The sequence below is a fragment of the Pogona vitticeps genome, chromosome 1 (genome assembly GCF_051106095.1).
Source record: "Pogona vitticeps strain Pit_001003342236 chromosome 1, PviZW2.1, whole genome shotgun sequence".
In the NCBI taxonomy this organism is placed as follows: domain Eukaryota; kingdom Metazoa; phylum Chordata; class Lepidosauria; order Squamata; family Agamidae; genus Pogona; species Pogona vitticeps.
This window is the reverse complement of record NC_135783.1, coordinates 171,089,573-171,106,312: the sequence shown is the minus strand read 5'-3', so window position 1 is coordinate 171,106,312 and position 16,740 is coordinate 171,089,573. Positions and strand designations below refer to the sequence as shown.

Here is a 16,740-nt window from a genome sequence, read left to right as displayed (position 1 = left end):
GACCATGCCCTAGGGATTCTTCCAAACATATCTATGTAAGTGAATTAGGCAACTAGGACAGGAACCCACTAGTCCTGGAAAAACTGGCATATATCAAGGCGAATGAAGTTTTCCCCTGGAACTTTCTTGCTTTTGGTTGCTGAAAATAGCTGTAACTGGTGGCCACCTTGGTAAATGGATAGGTGGTAACTTGGCGATGGGGCCTTCTCTCTCATGGGAGTTGTATCACTAAACAGTTTAAAATAATCCATCATCCAATAGATATATGGGGATTGAGATTGTGGTGGACACTCCCTTCTGCTGTTGCCAGCAGTTGCCAATACCTCACCATGTCTTTCTGGGCCAAAGCTAAAGCGAGTTCTTAGTATGATTCTTTTATTGAAGCCAGTTTTTTTTCTTTTTGAGAAGCTATTTATAATTATTTAAAAGTTTTTGAAAAAGATCTTGGTAGGCTCTTAGACTCATTTTGCTTATGCAGCCTAAGAGCTCCTCAGCCTTGAGAAAAGAAGACTAAGGGATGATATGACAACACTTTTCAAATATTTGAGAGGCTGCCATACAGAGAAGGGGCAAGATCTGTTCTCAATCATCCCAGAGTGCAGGACATGCAACAATGGGCTCAAGTTAAACTAAGTCAAATTTCGGTTGAATATCAGGAAAAACCTCCTAACTGTTAGAGCAGTACGACAGTGAAACCAGTTACCTTGGGAGTTGGTGAGAGCTCCAACACTGGAGGCATTCAAGAAAAACTTAGATAATCACCTGGCAGATATGCTTTGATTGTATTCCTGCATTAAGCAAGGGGTTGGACTTGATGGCCTTGTGGGCCCCTTCCAACTTCACTTTTCTACGATTCAAAATTTCATATTCTTTATCAAACCAGCTATTATTAGTTTATCTCCTTCTGGATGATGATCTTGCATTCTAAGTTAAGAAAGGTCTTACAGAATTAATTAATTTCCTATTCAGTACCAAGGCAGTACTAATGTCTTGGGTTCCCAAAATCCTACCCACCCACCCTTAATTCACGCATCAAATCACTGTTCAGAATTTGTTGTATTTCAAGTTGAAGTTTAGACCAGTGGTCCCCAGCCTTTTTGACACCAGGGACAGGTTTAGTTGAAGACTTTTCTCCTAAGGACCGGGGGAGGGGGATACTTGTTATGCAGTAGATTGTTGGAGTATAGCTTTGAATCAAGCTCATAAAGGAAATGGCGAGCAGGAGGTGAGCTGCATTGAAGCTCAGCCTCCTGTTAGATCAGCAGCAACTTAGAACCTATCAGGAGCGCAGGCTCCTATTAGATTCTACCACACGCACAGCTGATCTAGCAGCAGGAGGAGGGGAGCAAAGCTCTGCCACCTGTCAGATCAACAGCAACATTAGAACCTAATAGGGGTGCACCAACAGGAGGTGCAGGTTCGCTCACCACTCACCTCCTACTTGCTGTTCATCTGTCCCAGCGACCTGGTACTTCCAAGACCATGGACCAGTACCGGTCCACTACTGACTCAAGGTAGAGAATGGCAAAGGGGTGTTGCTGTTGGAAGGGAAAAGATTAACTTTCCTCTCACCAACTGTGACCCCCTCAGTCTCTACCCCCCATTAAGATGGAAAAAAGCTTTTTACTCAATCCAGTGCAAGATTTACCCCCTAAGCCTAAATACTGCATATGGGTGCAACTGAGATGTATGTGTCACAGCTGGAAAGAAAGAAGTAGATAATGAATTCAATGGCTATGATTTTCAAGAATGTATTGTGGCTCTCATACTGCATTTTTTGTGTGGAAGATCTTTCTAGTATATTTAGGGTTAAGGTTCATAGTCTGTAACATATAATCTGTCAATAACATTAATTTGAATAAAAAAGTGAACAAGAGCTTTTTCATACTGAATTCATAGTCTAGTCATTAGACTATTCTATGATCAACATGGGCACATTCACTAGGAGAAATGTCTCACAAGGTTCTGCAAGCCCCAGCCAATTACAGAAACATGGACATTTAACACTTTCTGTGACATCCCTCATTTCTGGCAAAGAATCTACACTGTCTCCTCATGAAGACTCTATAAATGTGACTCCATCACTGGAACCCAGCTGAGGCTTGACATAATAGCAAGAAAAATGAGTAAGTAATGACTTTCATATCAAAAGTGTCCTTATATGTGAACCTGAAGACACAAGCATTCTCTCTGCTAATGGAGCAATACTGAAACTTAAAGCAACAGTGGAGCTAGGAGACAGGCCAACTTGGTTCCTCAAGACATATGATCATCCAATGCAGTGGCAAAATCAAAAAAGCTATGGAGCAATATGGGACACATTTCTATCACCTTCTTCTGACACTGCCTGGAAAGGACTACAGTTTTGATACATCATGTTGAAGGGAAAGTGATAGAATTATATACTACTGCACAAATCTCATTTAGAGATGTCTTACTCCTGTGAATAAGAATCTTAATATATTCTCAGCTGAAAAGTGTACACAACATGAATAAATGGATATTCCAAAAATTGTGCACATTGATCAAACCAGCCACTATCCTTACTAGCTGATCATGTGGTAAAAATGTCATGTGGTCATGTGGTAAAAATGTCATTATCCAATAAGAAATATTTAAAGATGAAGAAAAGATGAAGAAATATTTATCATTTTACTCTACTCTGTTTGGCAGGCAAATGTCACATGACCATAGATCTCCTATGGCGTGGATGGGTGTCTCATGTTGACCATGAATTGCCATGGGATATGACAGCTTCAGAAAAAGACTTATGAACTTAAAACTGTTTATAAAAAGAATGCACAGCTTTCTTGGTTCATAAAGACACACGAGCAACCAGAAATCTGATCTACAATTCAATTAAACCTACCCTAGACTCATGGTTTTTAAATAGGAAATTACCTGCCTGAGTCGAACTACTGATATTAGGATTCGCAATCAGTGTAAGACAGGCAATGCACATCTAATTATTAGAACATGCTTGTAACAGGCAGCCCTGACCTCACCTGTCCGTCACAGCTGGGCAGTGAATCATCAGCCAATGGGGTGACGGAGGGTGGGGCTGAGGAGGGAGGAGCTGGAAGAAAAAGGGGTGTGAAGAGAGTGAGAGAGTTCAGATCTGGAGTGTGAGAGAGAAAGAGCTTGTTTAGAGGCCTGCGTGCCTAAGTGGTCAGTGAGGGAAGTCTGTGATTGATTAAATAAGATACAGTGATTGACATCTTGATTAACTAATTGTGATTTACATATTTTATTTTCTTATTTCAATAAACCTGTTTTGTTTTGAAGGAAACCTTTGTCCTTCTTAAATAGTCATTACAATTGGTGGCAGCGAGTGTGAGGTAGTGTGGTGGGCATTCTGAGAGGCCTGAGTTGGGGGTGACATCAGAGTGGCCTGCTACATCACAATAAAATTGGTGTCCAGCGGCGGGATTCGAAGATCCAGTGAAGCCTTGACTGGAAAGGTGCCCAGAGCAGGGGTCTTTAGTTAGGGAGGTCTGAGTGAACACGTGGGTAACCTTCTAGGACTTGTCTCACGGGGAACGAGTCTAGTAGAAGGGCGCGGGACCTCAGATTGGGAACTAAGACAGGGAAGCTCTGTGGTGACCATTTCTGTGGAAAGAGTGGCCCAAAGCTGAAATCTGTGGCAGTTTGGCTAGCTTGTCCTGAGTTTAAGGGAGAACTCTGAGGGGACAAAGCGGAGCCAAGGGCAGTGAGGCTGAGGGGACTCAAAACAGCTAAGCCTGGGACAGGGGGAGGCTGTGTGTTTAAAATTTTGCTGCCTGAGGCAGAAAGAAAAAATTCTGTCTTTGGTGGGAGGCCTAGCTGGAGGCAGAGGCCTAGTAACAGTAGCTAGCTTGCCAGTGGATGAGTGCTGGGAGCTAAATTGTAACACAGACACTCACTGACAGGGAAAAAGTGCACTTTTAAAATCAAGGCTTTTAAAAGTGAATAATAAGCCTTAAGAGAGGAAAAGTTAGGTACAACCCTGAAGAAGTCAAAATCAGCCCTTTACTTTCCCAAGAGCAGCAGAATGAATTGAAATCCTTAGTTACAAAGTACCAACATGTTTTCTCTAACAACCCTGGGTTAGCCAAGGGAGTGGTGCACAAGATAGATACAGGAGATGCACCCCCACAAGCAGTAACTCCATATAGAGTCACTGGGCCATATGTTGACAAGGTGTGCAAGGAGCTAGATGAGATGTTGAAGGAGAATATTATTGTTGCATCATCAAGCCCTTGGTCTGTTCCTATAGTCCTGGTGGACAAACCAGATGGAAGTATTCGGTTCTGTGTTGATTATAGAAAGCTTAACCTCGTAACCAAGCCGGATGCTTACCCTATGCCCAGATTGGACAACCTTATAGAGACCAAAGGGGGATGTCAGTATATTTCCTGCCTAGACCTAACCAAAGGGTTTTGGCAAGTGAGAATTGACCCCAAGGATCAGGAGAAAACAGCATTTTGTAGCCCTTTTGGCCTATTTGAGTTTCGTGTCCTAAGTTTTGGGTTAAGGAATTCACCAGCTACGTTCCAAAGACTTATGGACAAGACTTTGCAAGGGCTTAGCGACTTTACTGTAGCTTATATAGACGACATAAGTATCTTCAGTCACACCTGGAAGGATCACCTTTGTCACTTAGAAATAGTGCTGCAAAGATTAAAAGCAGCTGGGCTAATGGTGAAAGCGTGCAAATGCCAGCTGGGTAGTCCTGAAATGAAGTACTTGGGTCATGTAGTAGGGGGAGGTAGAATAAAACCCCTGGAAGCTAAAGTAGATGCTATATGTAGTTGGCCTAAACCCACCACCAAGAAGAAAGTTAGATCTTTTCTAGGGCTGGTAGGCTATTATAGGAGATTTATTCCTAGGGTCAGCGAGATAGCAGCTCCACTGACTGACTTGACTAGCCAGAAGAGTGCTGACAACATCCAATGGTCCAGTAGCTGCGAGGAGGCGTTTGGGAAACTGAAGGAGGCGTCCACGGTTAGGAGCCGTGCTGTGCCAGAGTGACGACTGCGGAGATCTTCATCCAGTTGCTTACCTGAGCAAGAAGCTGCAAAAAGGGGAGAGACACCTGTCCACCATCGAGAAGGAGTGTCTTGCCATTTTGTTTGCGGTCCAGAAACTGAAGCCATATATTTGGGGGAGACATTTCGTCTTATATACTGATCACTCCCCACTGTTGTGGCTAAGGACTATCAAAGCCAACAACAGTAAACTGATGAGGTGGGCTTTGATTTTGCAGGACTTTGACTTTGAGGTTCGAGTGGTCAAAGGGACTCAGAATTGTGCTGCAGATGCCTTTCCAGAAGACCCGAGGATTGAAGAGAGAAAGAAATAATTGGACTTTTAATTTGATATATGTAATAAAAGTTTGATGGGCTTGTACCAGGTAAAATTGCTATTGGTTATGTGAACAAATGTTTAAATGGTGTATCTAAATGTTAAGAATATGCATTAAGGAACCGTGGAAATGGTAAAGTATGTAAGTGTAAAATATGATGCAGGTAAGAGGTTTATTTAAGGGTTATGCTATTGTTTGATATATTGATTGTTTAATTGATATGATGTATTGTTGTTGCGCTCTGTGTTCATGAGAAGGAAGCACTTTAGCTTTCCTCCCATGAAACAACTTATTAAGGTTTTGAAGGAAACCTTTGTCCTTCTTAAATAGTCATTACAATTGGTGGCAGCGAGTGTGAGGTAGTGTGGTGGGCATTCTGAGAGGCCTGAGTTGGCAGTGACATCAGAGTGGCCTGCTACGTCACAATGCTCAAGCAGTTTATTTAGCAAGAATGATCACATTAGTACTGCATACAGCATTACTACACCTATTTTTTTAAGTGTCTCCTAAGTATGTTCTTTTTTTATTATTTGCTACCTTGCCTGTTGTTCTTGTTCTGCCCACAATAGATTTTCACTGTACTGTATAATAGGGAATCTTAGAGAATATGGAATGCTCAGAGATGGGCAGGTTACTTATCTATAATTGTGGTGCTTTGAGTGGTCAACTGTGAATTCACACATAAGGCTTTCCTGCACCTGTGCAGGAAACCTATGGATGCTTCAAAATATAACAGCTTTAAAACTTCCCCTTCTCCATTCCCTTCACACATGCTGCTGGTTAGCTCAGTGGTTTAGGTAGAGGTTGAGAGTTTGATCTCCCACTGTGCCTCCCTGATGGGCTGGACTTGATGATACATAGGGTTACTTCCAGCTCTGCAGTTCTAAGATTATTATAATATTATTATATACAATAGCCATTATTGGCTCCTCCTTAGTGCTACTCTATCATAAAATTTTCGAATAATTACCCAAGCAGATGGTTTCAGAATTTCTATGTCTAGGTGATGTACTGTTCCTCGTGATATGTTAATAGATCTGGCCACTGTAATAATTGTAGATATCTTTGGACATTAATCTAAGTGTAGCAAACTATGACTGACACAACTACCAGAGGATAATGTTCAATATTTCTTGTTTGATTTTGCCTATTATTGAGTGGAAGAAGCATAAGTGGGAAAAATACACAAGGGCTCCCTTTCAACATACAGTGGTGTCTCGCTTGACGAGGATAATTTGTTCGATTCAAATTGCTGTTAAGTGAAATCCTCGTCAAGCGAAACGAAAAAGCCAATTGAAATGCATTGAAAACTGGTTCAATGCGTTCCAATGGGCAAAATACCTCAGCGTCCAGCGAAGATTCTCCATAGGGCAGCTATTTTCGGTGCCTATAAAGTGAGGAATCCATCCTAAAACATAGTGGGGAGCCATTTTAAACAGCGGGCAGCCATTTTGAAGACCCGATGATCAGCTGTAAAGATCATCGTTAAGTGAAAAATTGGTTCCCGAAGCAGCGAACCGATCGTCGTTAAGCGATTTTTGCCTATTAAAACATCGTTTTGCGATCGCAAAACTTCATCGTCAAGTGATTTCCTCGTCTAATGAGGTCATTGTCAAGTGAGGCACCACTGTATATGATGCAAGCATCTCCTAACAAATTTATTGGTTTTCCTGGTCTGGAACAATAGTCCAGACATTTGCTGTTGGTTTGTATTGCAAATACGTCTATAATAACCCCACACGTCTGCTTAGTGAGCTGATTTCCTCTGTTTTGTGATTATTTTCTCCTGCAACATGAATGGCCATTAGGAATATGTGCCTGACTATACAATACAGTAATCCCATTGGGGAGATGCCAGAATGACCAGAGATTTAAAGTGGGTTCCTCCTTGTTTATCTGTATTAATGCTGTTGTGTTGTCAGTTGCTATTTGGACTACCTTGCTGATCAGTGTGAGCTTGAAAGTCTTCATTACTTTGAGTATTGCTAGCAATTCAAAGCAACACATTGGTTGTTTTCTTTCCACAGGTGACCAGACTGCATTAATGGTATTTCCCATGCCATGTGTTCTCCATCCTATCTGACTGACACCTGTGAACTGTAGCTGTTTGGAAGGTGTTTGGAATACATGCCTGACTATATAGGCACATATTCCAAATACCAAACACACATTCCAAAACATGTCCACCAATGAAATTGAAATTTCAATTGTTCAGGAAAATATAAGACGTTTGGAACGTCTGCATCTCTTGCTGTAAGAACTGTGTAGTGACCAAATTTGCAGAGCTTTGGATACCGCGCTACTGCTGAAGCCACGTGACCCAACAGTTTTTGGACTCAATGTGCTGTAATATTTGTCTTTTCCATTATTTATTGTGTAAGATTTATGATTTCCTGCACTCTTTCCTTCCACAGAAATGCTCTTGCTGAAGGAGAATCCAGAATAGCTTCTATGTATTTTATTGTTTTGATTGCAGTCAACTGTATTTTGAAGATTTACATGAAGCCCGAGATCGAAAAATAATTGTAATATAAATTTCACATTCTTTTCCACAGTATTTCATGTGTATGCCTCTGGGAACCAGTCATCTACAGAAAGAAGGATGGCAATCCATTTGACTCTTAGGTAAGCTGCCCCTAGCACTGCAGAATTTGTAAATAATCTGGGTGCCAACAACAGACCAAATGAAAGGAAGGTAAATCCATATTTTTTTCCTTCTAGAGAAAAAGATGATACTCTGATGGAGAGAAGTTCTTCAAATTTATCATTTTTAGCAATGGTAAGATTGCTGCCAATGTTACCATTTAAAACTTCTTTGGGGCAAAACACCTGTTGACTCCTCTCAAGTTTAAGTGCAAATCGCCATATTTTTCAGAGCTGTAAAGTACTAGGAATAGAAACCCTTTCTTATCTTGATAGCAGTATCCTCCATGGATACTGCAGTAAAATTATAGACAGAAGTCCAGAAATTGATGGTACATGCTTGTGAGAGGTCACGTAAGTCCACTTGAGGCTGCTGTATTGAGTAGCTTTGTAGTCTGGTTTGAATTTCTACACTCCTGCTCTTAAGAGCAAAAGTTTGCCAGTTGCTCTGTGATTGCCCCCTCCCCACACACTCACACTGCCTGCTTGAAACATGGAGTTTCTTTTTCGCTATGGGGGTGGGGAGAAACAGCACAGAAACATAGTAGCCTCTAGTCTAGCACAAGTTAGGGGTTATAATTTTGTTTGCTACTCAGATAGGTGCAGCCAATTGTGCCAAATAATTCAAATTAATGTTTTTACTGATGTGAAAAATCCATTTTCTCTGTAGTTGATTTTGATGCACACCTGCTGTATTTCGGTTTTGGACTGAATGTTTGAGATGTTCAGATGATAGCAAATGATCCATTGGAAACCTATTCTTTGCATAATTATTGTATTTTGTCCAGTAAGATTTTACCTGCCTCTAAGACTGGAAATAGCTTTGAGAAGAGATTACCATTCTTTTTGCTGCTGTTTTTTCTTTTCTTTAAAAGGCCATGCATTCTCTTCTTCTTCTTCTTCTTCTTCTTCTTCTTCTTCTTCTTCTTCTTCTTCTTCTTCTTCTTCTTCTTCTTCTTTTTTCTCTTCTTCTTCTTCTTCTTGCTAAAAAGGTCACCCCATCAAAAGGGAGGTCTTCAGTCCTTGATTTTCAATCATCTAAGATACTAGCAGACCTTAACCAAGCATGTCTTCTCAAGTGTGACTGCTTACCACCATTGGTTTGGCTGAACAGTCTGCCGCATGCCTAACAAAATTAATTAAACGTGCAGACAAAGTACAATCTCTTGTTGAAAAGAGAGTGTTAACACTCTTTTATTTCAGGAAATGATAGTAATAAATTATTCAACATTTCCATAATAAACTGGTTATATGCTGATATAACTGCTTGGTAATTAGCAAATTTTATGTCAAGACTTGCTGTGGAATAAAAGTTTCTTCCCAGTATATCTAGTTTTTTTTTTTACTGGAGAAGAAGATGAATCCACTACATTTGGGTCTGGTGAGGATTCTAGTGGCGATGGTGAACCAGGTACTGAACTGTCATTTTCATCAAAGTAACTGGAACTGTGCCCTACAAAAGATTGTGATTTATGTTGCCTTGGTTTCTTATTCCCTCCCTTCTCTTTAGGAACAGCTGTTGATTCTGAGGAAGATGGCTTTGATGAAGGTACATTAACTGACTTCATTGACATTAAGGTGCGTAAAGGTTTTTGCTGCAATGTATAAATAAAAAAATAAATAAATATGTAGTGCTACAAAAGCGCCTTGTCAATATCAGTGTTGATTCTGAGGGTTGGGTCCAAACTATTCCTGTGCACTGCTCATTATGAGAGGCAACTGTTTGATCCTGTCTCTCTGATTTATAGAATCATAGAAAAGTGAAGTTGGAAGAGGCCTACAAGGCCATCAAGTCCAACCTCCTGCTTAATGCAGGAATACAATCAAAGCATATCTGTCAGGTGTTGATCTAAGTTTTTCTTGAATGCCCCCAGTGTTGGAGCTCTCACCAACTCCCGAGGTAACTGGTTCCACTGTCGTACTGCTCTAACAGATAGGAGGTTTTTCCTGATATTCAACCGAAATTTGGCTTAGTTTAACTTGAACCCATTGTTGCATGTCCTGCACTCTGGGATGATCGAGAACAGATCTTGCCCCTCCTCTGTATGACAGCCTTTCAAGTATTTGAAAAGTGTCATCACATGTCTTCTTTTCCCAAGGCTAAATATGCCAAATTCTTTCAGCCTTTCCCCATAAGGCTCGGTTTCCAGCCCCCTGATTATCCTTGTCACCCTCTTCTGAACTTGTTCCAATTTGTTAGCATCCTTCTTGAAGTGTTGTATCCAGAACTGGACAAAATACTCAAGGTGAGGCCTAACCAGTGCTGAATAGAGAGGGACTAGCACCTCATGGGATTTGGAAACTGTACTTCCATTAATGCAGCCTAAAATAGCATTTGCCTTTTTTGGAGCCACATCACATTGTTGGCCCATACTGTATTCAGCTTGTGATCTACGAAAGTTTTGCTGAGCCAGGTCTCCCCCATCTTGTAAATGTGCAATTGGTTTCTTTCTTTCTTTCTTTCTTTCTTTCTTTCTTTCTTTCTTTCTTTCTTTCTTTCTTTCTTTCTTTCTTTCTTTCTTTCTTTCTTTCTTTCTTTCTTTCTTTCTTTCTTTCTTTCTTGAGGTGTAGTTGTTTCTGTCTTCTAGGATATTAGCTATTCCGGCCAATTTTGTAACATTTGCAGATTTGACATGCATTCCCTGCACTCCCTCATCCAGGTCATTAATAAAAATATTGAAGAGCACCGGGCATTGAGAAGGTGAATGAAGATGAACATGCTTACTGGGAAAAGATGAGCCTAAATGTGATTGAGAATGTACCTGTTATGAGCAAGCACCTCTGTACCTGACCGGGGAACAGAAAGAGGAATAGGCATGTGTTTTCTTTATTGGTGATTGGGAAGATTTCAATTATGAACATCTGTAAAGAGAGGAAAGTGGCAGCAATCTATGAGGAGACTAAGATCTACCTTTGTGAGGTGTCATACTTTGTCCCCTGTAATAATTGTGGGCATATAGCCAGTAAAGAACACAGCCAGCATTTAATTGTCTCAGTGCCTGCCACTTGACATCCCCACAATACTAAGGAGGAGATTAAAAATAAGGAAGGGGATCCTCTTATGTGCTGACAATCGTATATTAGAATGCCTTACAGGTGAATGCAATTGTGAATGACGTTGAATGAGATTAAGCTGGAATGATGTCTTTTGTTTCTTAGATATAGCTGGCATGTTGTGTACTAACACTTTTTTAAAAGATTATTGTGATGACACTACTGTTTAGGAGAATTTCATGAGCTAAGTACTGGAGAGCTCCTTATCTCCTCTTCTGAAATCAATCCTACATAGGGATGGGCACGAACTGTCAAAATGGTGATTCATCTTAGTTTGTGGTTCATCAACCTTGACGAACCATGAATTTTTCACCAGGTTTTCTGATCAACCATGGATCAGTTCATTGGGTGTGGGTTTTTTCAGAGGCTGTCTTTAAAAAAAAAAGCGGACCCCCTGCCCCACACCTTGTCTCTCCTGTCCTTTTCCACTGCCCCCATTGCCACTCTATCTTGTACTCGACCACTTCTGCTGCCCCCACCATCCACATCTTCTGCTGCCTCTGCCACCACCACCTTTGCAAAGATAGCAGCTGTAGCTTCCCCTAGTGCAGCAGAGCCTGCCCTGTCTGCCTATGGCCTGCTAATCAGTTGATTGGCAGACCATAGACAGACATGGCAGGCTAGGCTGCCCTCAGGGAAGCTAGCAACTGTTTGCAGAAATGGTGGCAGCAGAGGCCCCAGCGGTGGTGGATGAAAAGGGAGGGAGGGAAGCGACGGAAGCAGGGCGAGTGGGAATGAGGGAGAGGAAAACTTGGGGGGGGGGACAGCAAACCAAGAGGTCCTTATACCTCCAAAATCCATTGTTTTGTGTAAGTTCAGGTTCTCCGGTTTGGATGAACCTGAACCAGTACAAAGCAATGAATTGGCAATTTTTCATAAATTTCCTGATTCATTTTCAGCTTTTTGCCCATCTGTAGTCCTAAACACAGTATATTATTAAACAATGTAGTTTTTTGTGATCTTTCATGTTGATTATGTTATAGTGTTAACTGCCTGCACTACTATAGATGAAACTGTGATCTTTCATGTTGATTATGTTATAGTGTTAACTGCCTGCACTACTATAGATGAAACATTTGGCTTGCTTATATCTTTAGACTGGCTGCAATGCTTCTTTCACTTAATTGAATCTGAAGTTTTTCTTTCTTTTTTCTGTTTCTTTGAAGTTTATGGAGAAGTTGAATTTAATTGCTTCTCTGTATTTATATTCAGCAAATGGTTCCGAGCTGTTTATTATTAGCTGAAGCTGAACTTTTAAAATAGTTCAGCTGATGCTACAAAATGTCCAATAGAAAAAATATTGATGGAAAAAGAGAGGGGAAAGGGGGGTGTTATTAGCTGCAGATAATAATTAATTCTTTTTTGAAAAGATGAAAAAGAAATACGCGTGGAAAAAGTAAAGGCAAGTAGGAATGTTAATCTTACTTGTGAGGAATTATTCCATTCTGAAACACTTGTGGGCTGTTTATAACGCAGCATATAGGGAGAGACTGAGAAGGAGCTGTTTGTAAGGGCTACATTATACACAAGGGGAGTGGTGGAGGGGAAGATTTAAACCTGTTATATTCTGAAACTAGAATTTCTGCACTGGGAGTCCTTATGTATATATGCACAGTGACCACAAAGATTTCTCAGTTCACATCAAATGTCAAAGACAGGAAATCCTTATCTTTGCAGTATTTTGTTGAGGGAAACATGTTGTCACCCTATCACAATTAAGTAAAATCCTGGGATTCTCCACAGTTTTCTATGGGCAGCTATCACTTCTGCCAAAGGACAAGGGAAATGTCCAAAGATATCAAACACCAGACAGACTGGTTCATCGTTGAGAGCTGAAAGAGATCTTATTTGGTAACCTGAAGAACAAGATTGGGGGATGACCCATTTCCTCATTATGTATAGCAATCTAAGCTTTGGGGTGGCAGGCAGCTCTTATCTCAGGCTTTTTAAATATAAAGTAACATAGCATGTGAGAATTTTAGATGAACAGGAAAGAAAACAAGTGTCACCTCACTGACCCTAAAAAGCTCTTGAAAATTCTTGTTCCAGGGTCACTGAAGCTTTCAACATGAGCAGTCCCTAAGGTGTTGGAGATCATACAGTTCAATATTTTGTAATCAAATCTGTCTTTTACAGATATGCCAAAAAAGCACACACATGCTTTCCATTGAGATTTTACCCAATATGTATCAGAAAAGACATAATTTGCATAATTCCTTGCCTCCTCTTTCTTCCTCGGTTTCTTTCCTTCTGCTTCCTTTCCTTTCTTTTTCTTCTTCCCCTTTTCTGCTTTTTCCTTCTTCCCTTTTCTTCTGCCTTTTCTTTTCTGTTCTTCTTCTTCTTTGGCAATTAATTCAGCAGCTACCTAATAGAGAATAAAGTTCGATAGATTTGAAAAATATTTTAAAACGGCAAGTAAACAAGGTAGCTTAGTATTTATTAGTGCTTCAAAAATTACTTTTTACATTATAATTCCCAGATTTCTACAGCCAAGAGTTACTAAAAGTATACTCCAAATAAATACAGAACTTAAAAATAACACAATAGGAGAAACATGTAAATATTAAACTCATTGCTTGTTTGGAGGTTCTAGCAGGGGAGTGCAGCTATCTCATGAGATGGCCAAAGTACTGGAGCTTCAGCTTCAGGATCTGTCCTTCCAGTGAGCACTCAGGCTTGATTTCCTTCAGAATGGATAGGTTTGTTCTCCTTGCAGTCCAGGGGACTCTCAAGAGTCTCCTCCAGCACCACAATTCAAAAGCATCAATTCTTCGGCGGTCAGCTTTCTTTATGGTCCAGATCTCACTTCCATACATCGCTACTGGAAAAACTATAGCTTGGACTATGCGGACCTTTGTCAGCAAGGTGATGCCTCTGCTTTTTAAGATGCTGTCTAGGTTTGTCATCGCTTTCCTCCCAAGAAGCAGGCGTCTTTTAATTTCGTGGCTGCTGTCACCATCTGTAGTGATCATGGAGCCCAGGAAAGTAAAATCTGTCACTATCGTATAACCTTGACCAAAGAACCATACACTCCTTCAATTGCCTTCCACTGAGCACGCAGCTTTGGGAGGGACGCACATGTTGCAGTGAGGGAGGAAGGGGAGCACCTAGCCAGCCAGATCAGTAAAATTAACCCTGGCGATCAATGGGGGTGACAGATGTCACAGCCAGATTGCCCTCACATCTGCAGGGGTGCATTCTGCAGCCACAGTCAGGCAGCGGTGTTGTGTTTTATTTATTCTAACAGCATTTGCTGCTCAAGTTTTTGCTTACTTGCTGCTAACATAAGCAACTTATTGCACTGTTATTTGCGACTTTTGAGCTTCAAGGGATCACAAAGAGCTATGTTATTGTGAACCTTGTGCACTCCCTCACTCCTCTCCATTTCAACTCAGTGGCAGCTCATCTAAACTGGTTAGTCTTTGAAGAACCTCTTGCATATAAAAGCAGAAACGCCAGCCAGCAGATCTTACAATTCTGAGGTATGAGGTTGGGCAGAGATTAATTAATTAAGCACCACTGGAGAAATACTCTGACTAAGAGGTTTGACTGCAGCAGTTAACAGTGCTGTCTCAGAGCAGTTAGAAGGGAAGGTATATTTTCATACCTGAAGTAGACAACGGCATATTTTCCCCAAAGTGATGTGGAGATTTTGGACATTATTTCCCCTTGTGTTACACCAGATACAGAGGATCATACCATTATTTATTACTCCTATTACTGATCTTAAAACGAAAGATGTAAGGGTATGTTGGAATCCCATCAGGCAAGGGCAAGGAATAGCACAGCCTCCACGGCCCCATCCTCCCCTTTGGGTCACACTCAAAACTCTGATAGAAATCAAGCTGAGATGAAGAATCACAGTATTGCAAAGGGGAGGAGGAAGAAGCAAGCCACAATTACAATTTTGTCAAGTTCCAGGAGTCTTCTGCCCTTAGGATCAATTACAGGAAGGAATGTCCTTTGGAAAAAACAAGCAATCCTGCCTATAGATTTACCAGACAGTGCTACTGAATGATGAGCAGATACTGGATTGTGGTCAATTAAACAGTAGCTTGAGTGTGGACTTTGGCAAATTAAGATTTGTAGAATTCTTGATCTCCCTTGTTATACCATCTGAGGATCTGGTGATGATTAATGAACCCAGAAGCCAAAGAAATTTGCCATTGGAATCCCAAGCTATAGAAGTAACCAAAATTAAGAACCTTAAAAGAGTAACAGATAACATTAGCCCTTCAACATCTATTCCCATTTATCCAGATAAACCAGCTTCTAAAAGGGATGAAGGAAGCTTCCCAACTCAGAACTCTTTGTTGGAAATTAGAGACACACTTAAGGAAATCAAAGAGATTGTGACTGGTATATTAAGGCACTTAAGGGAGGCAGAACATATCCCACCAACAAACCCAGAGGAGTTCCTGGGGCAGAGGAAGAATGTCACTTCCTCAGATTTGCCTGACAAGGTTAATTATTATAATCTACCACCCAAAACCGTAGACATAATTGCCGGCCTATCTCTGAAAGAGCTACTACTGTGCATAGCTTCACAGACAGGAGTGCAGTCAAGACCCACTGCAACAGCTTCAATTAACGATCGACTGTAATGTTCCTCATCAGAATTCTATAGTTGCAAGAAAATCCCCAGTACGGTCAGGAGATGGTGTAGCAAATATAAGCTTAAAAGACAGAAGGAAAGGTGTCATTATAAAAAAGGAAAAAAAGACCAAGTGTAAGAATGGTAGGAAAACGGAGGGCTGCAAGCACATGGTCAAGAAGAAAAGGAGCATGAACTTTAAACTACTGTTTAAATTGTTAGAAACCACTGATACCATCACAAGGGAACAACCTGCTAAAATCACAGCAGAAAAAGACACTAACAAAGGGACTGTGGGGAGAGGAGGGCACAATACAGAAGGAAAAGGTTGCTGGGATGTATCCAGCTAGTGATTTTGTACCAACCATAGACACCACATTCCCAGAGGGCTTATACCTTACTGACCAGGTGACTCAGTCCCAAGTTCAGTGCTCTCAGTTATTTATAGATGAAGAAATCTTAATATTTAAACACTAGACAAAGAGCTGTACGTCCCCAGAATGTGGGGAATGCAATTCCGGTTCTCATCGGAAACAGAAAAGCACATGCAGGGTCCAGAAGGAGAAATACTGGATGGAATAAAGAGCCAATCAGGAAATTTACCATCAATCAGAAATGGATGGATGACCCCAACCACGAGAAATACTGGAAATGTAATACTGGCAAGTGGAGACAGTTTAACAGTGGTGTAGCGGAATGGCACAATGTGAATTGATATTGGGATAACGGTTCCCTCCAGGCATTGTATGCAAATACCATTATTCCAGGGGGCCTGGCTGCTGAGAAGACACCTGGCTCTGTGAATATGTTAAACACAAGTGATAAATGTGGCTCTACTGGGGGTTTAACCCTCCAGTCAGCATTTACAGAAATGGTGGACTGTTCTTGGCCTGGTTCTGTTCTCTGTTTACCTGTCCCTAAAGTAACATCCCTTGGGAATCGAACTACACTCCACAGAATAATGTTATTGTTCTCCACAACAGTCTTTATGTAAATGCTAGCTGGAACAACAGGCAATTGGGTTAGACACTGCTATTAATCACCTAAGTGATCTAAACAGCAAATGTCTCCTTTCACGTTGCATTGTTCGATCTTCTCTCTCTCA

At 41.0% G+C, this 16,740-nt stretch overlaps 1 protein-coding gene across 9 annotated transcripts in view; it reads right to left on the bottom strand.

Annotated features, from left to right (window-relative positions):
• The window catches only part of DRC11 (dynein regulatory complex subunit 11), a 204,306-nt gene that overhangs the window by 71,212 nt on the left and 116,354 nt on the right, over positions 1 to 16,740 (bottom strand). For all 9 annotated transcript variants that reach the window (XM_072977292.2, XM_072977271.2, XM_072977285.2 and 6 more), the window contains one exon: positions 13,263 to 13,406. In XM_072977292.2, coding sequence (XP_072833393.2) covers positions 13,263 to 13,406 — 144 coding nt within the window. The remainder of the gene's footprint in view (positions 1 to 13,262; positions 13,407 to 16,740) is intronic.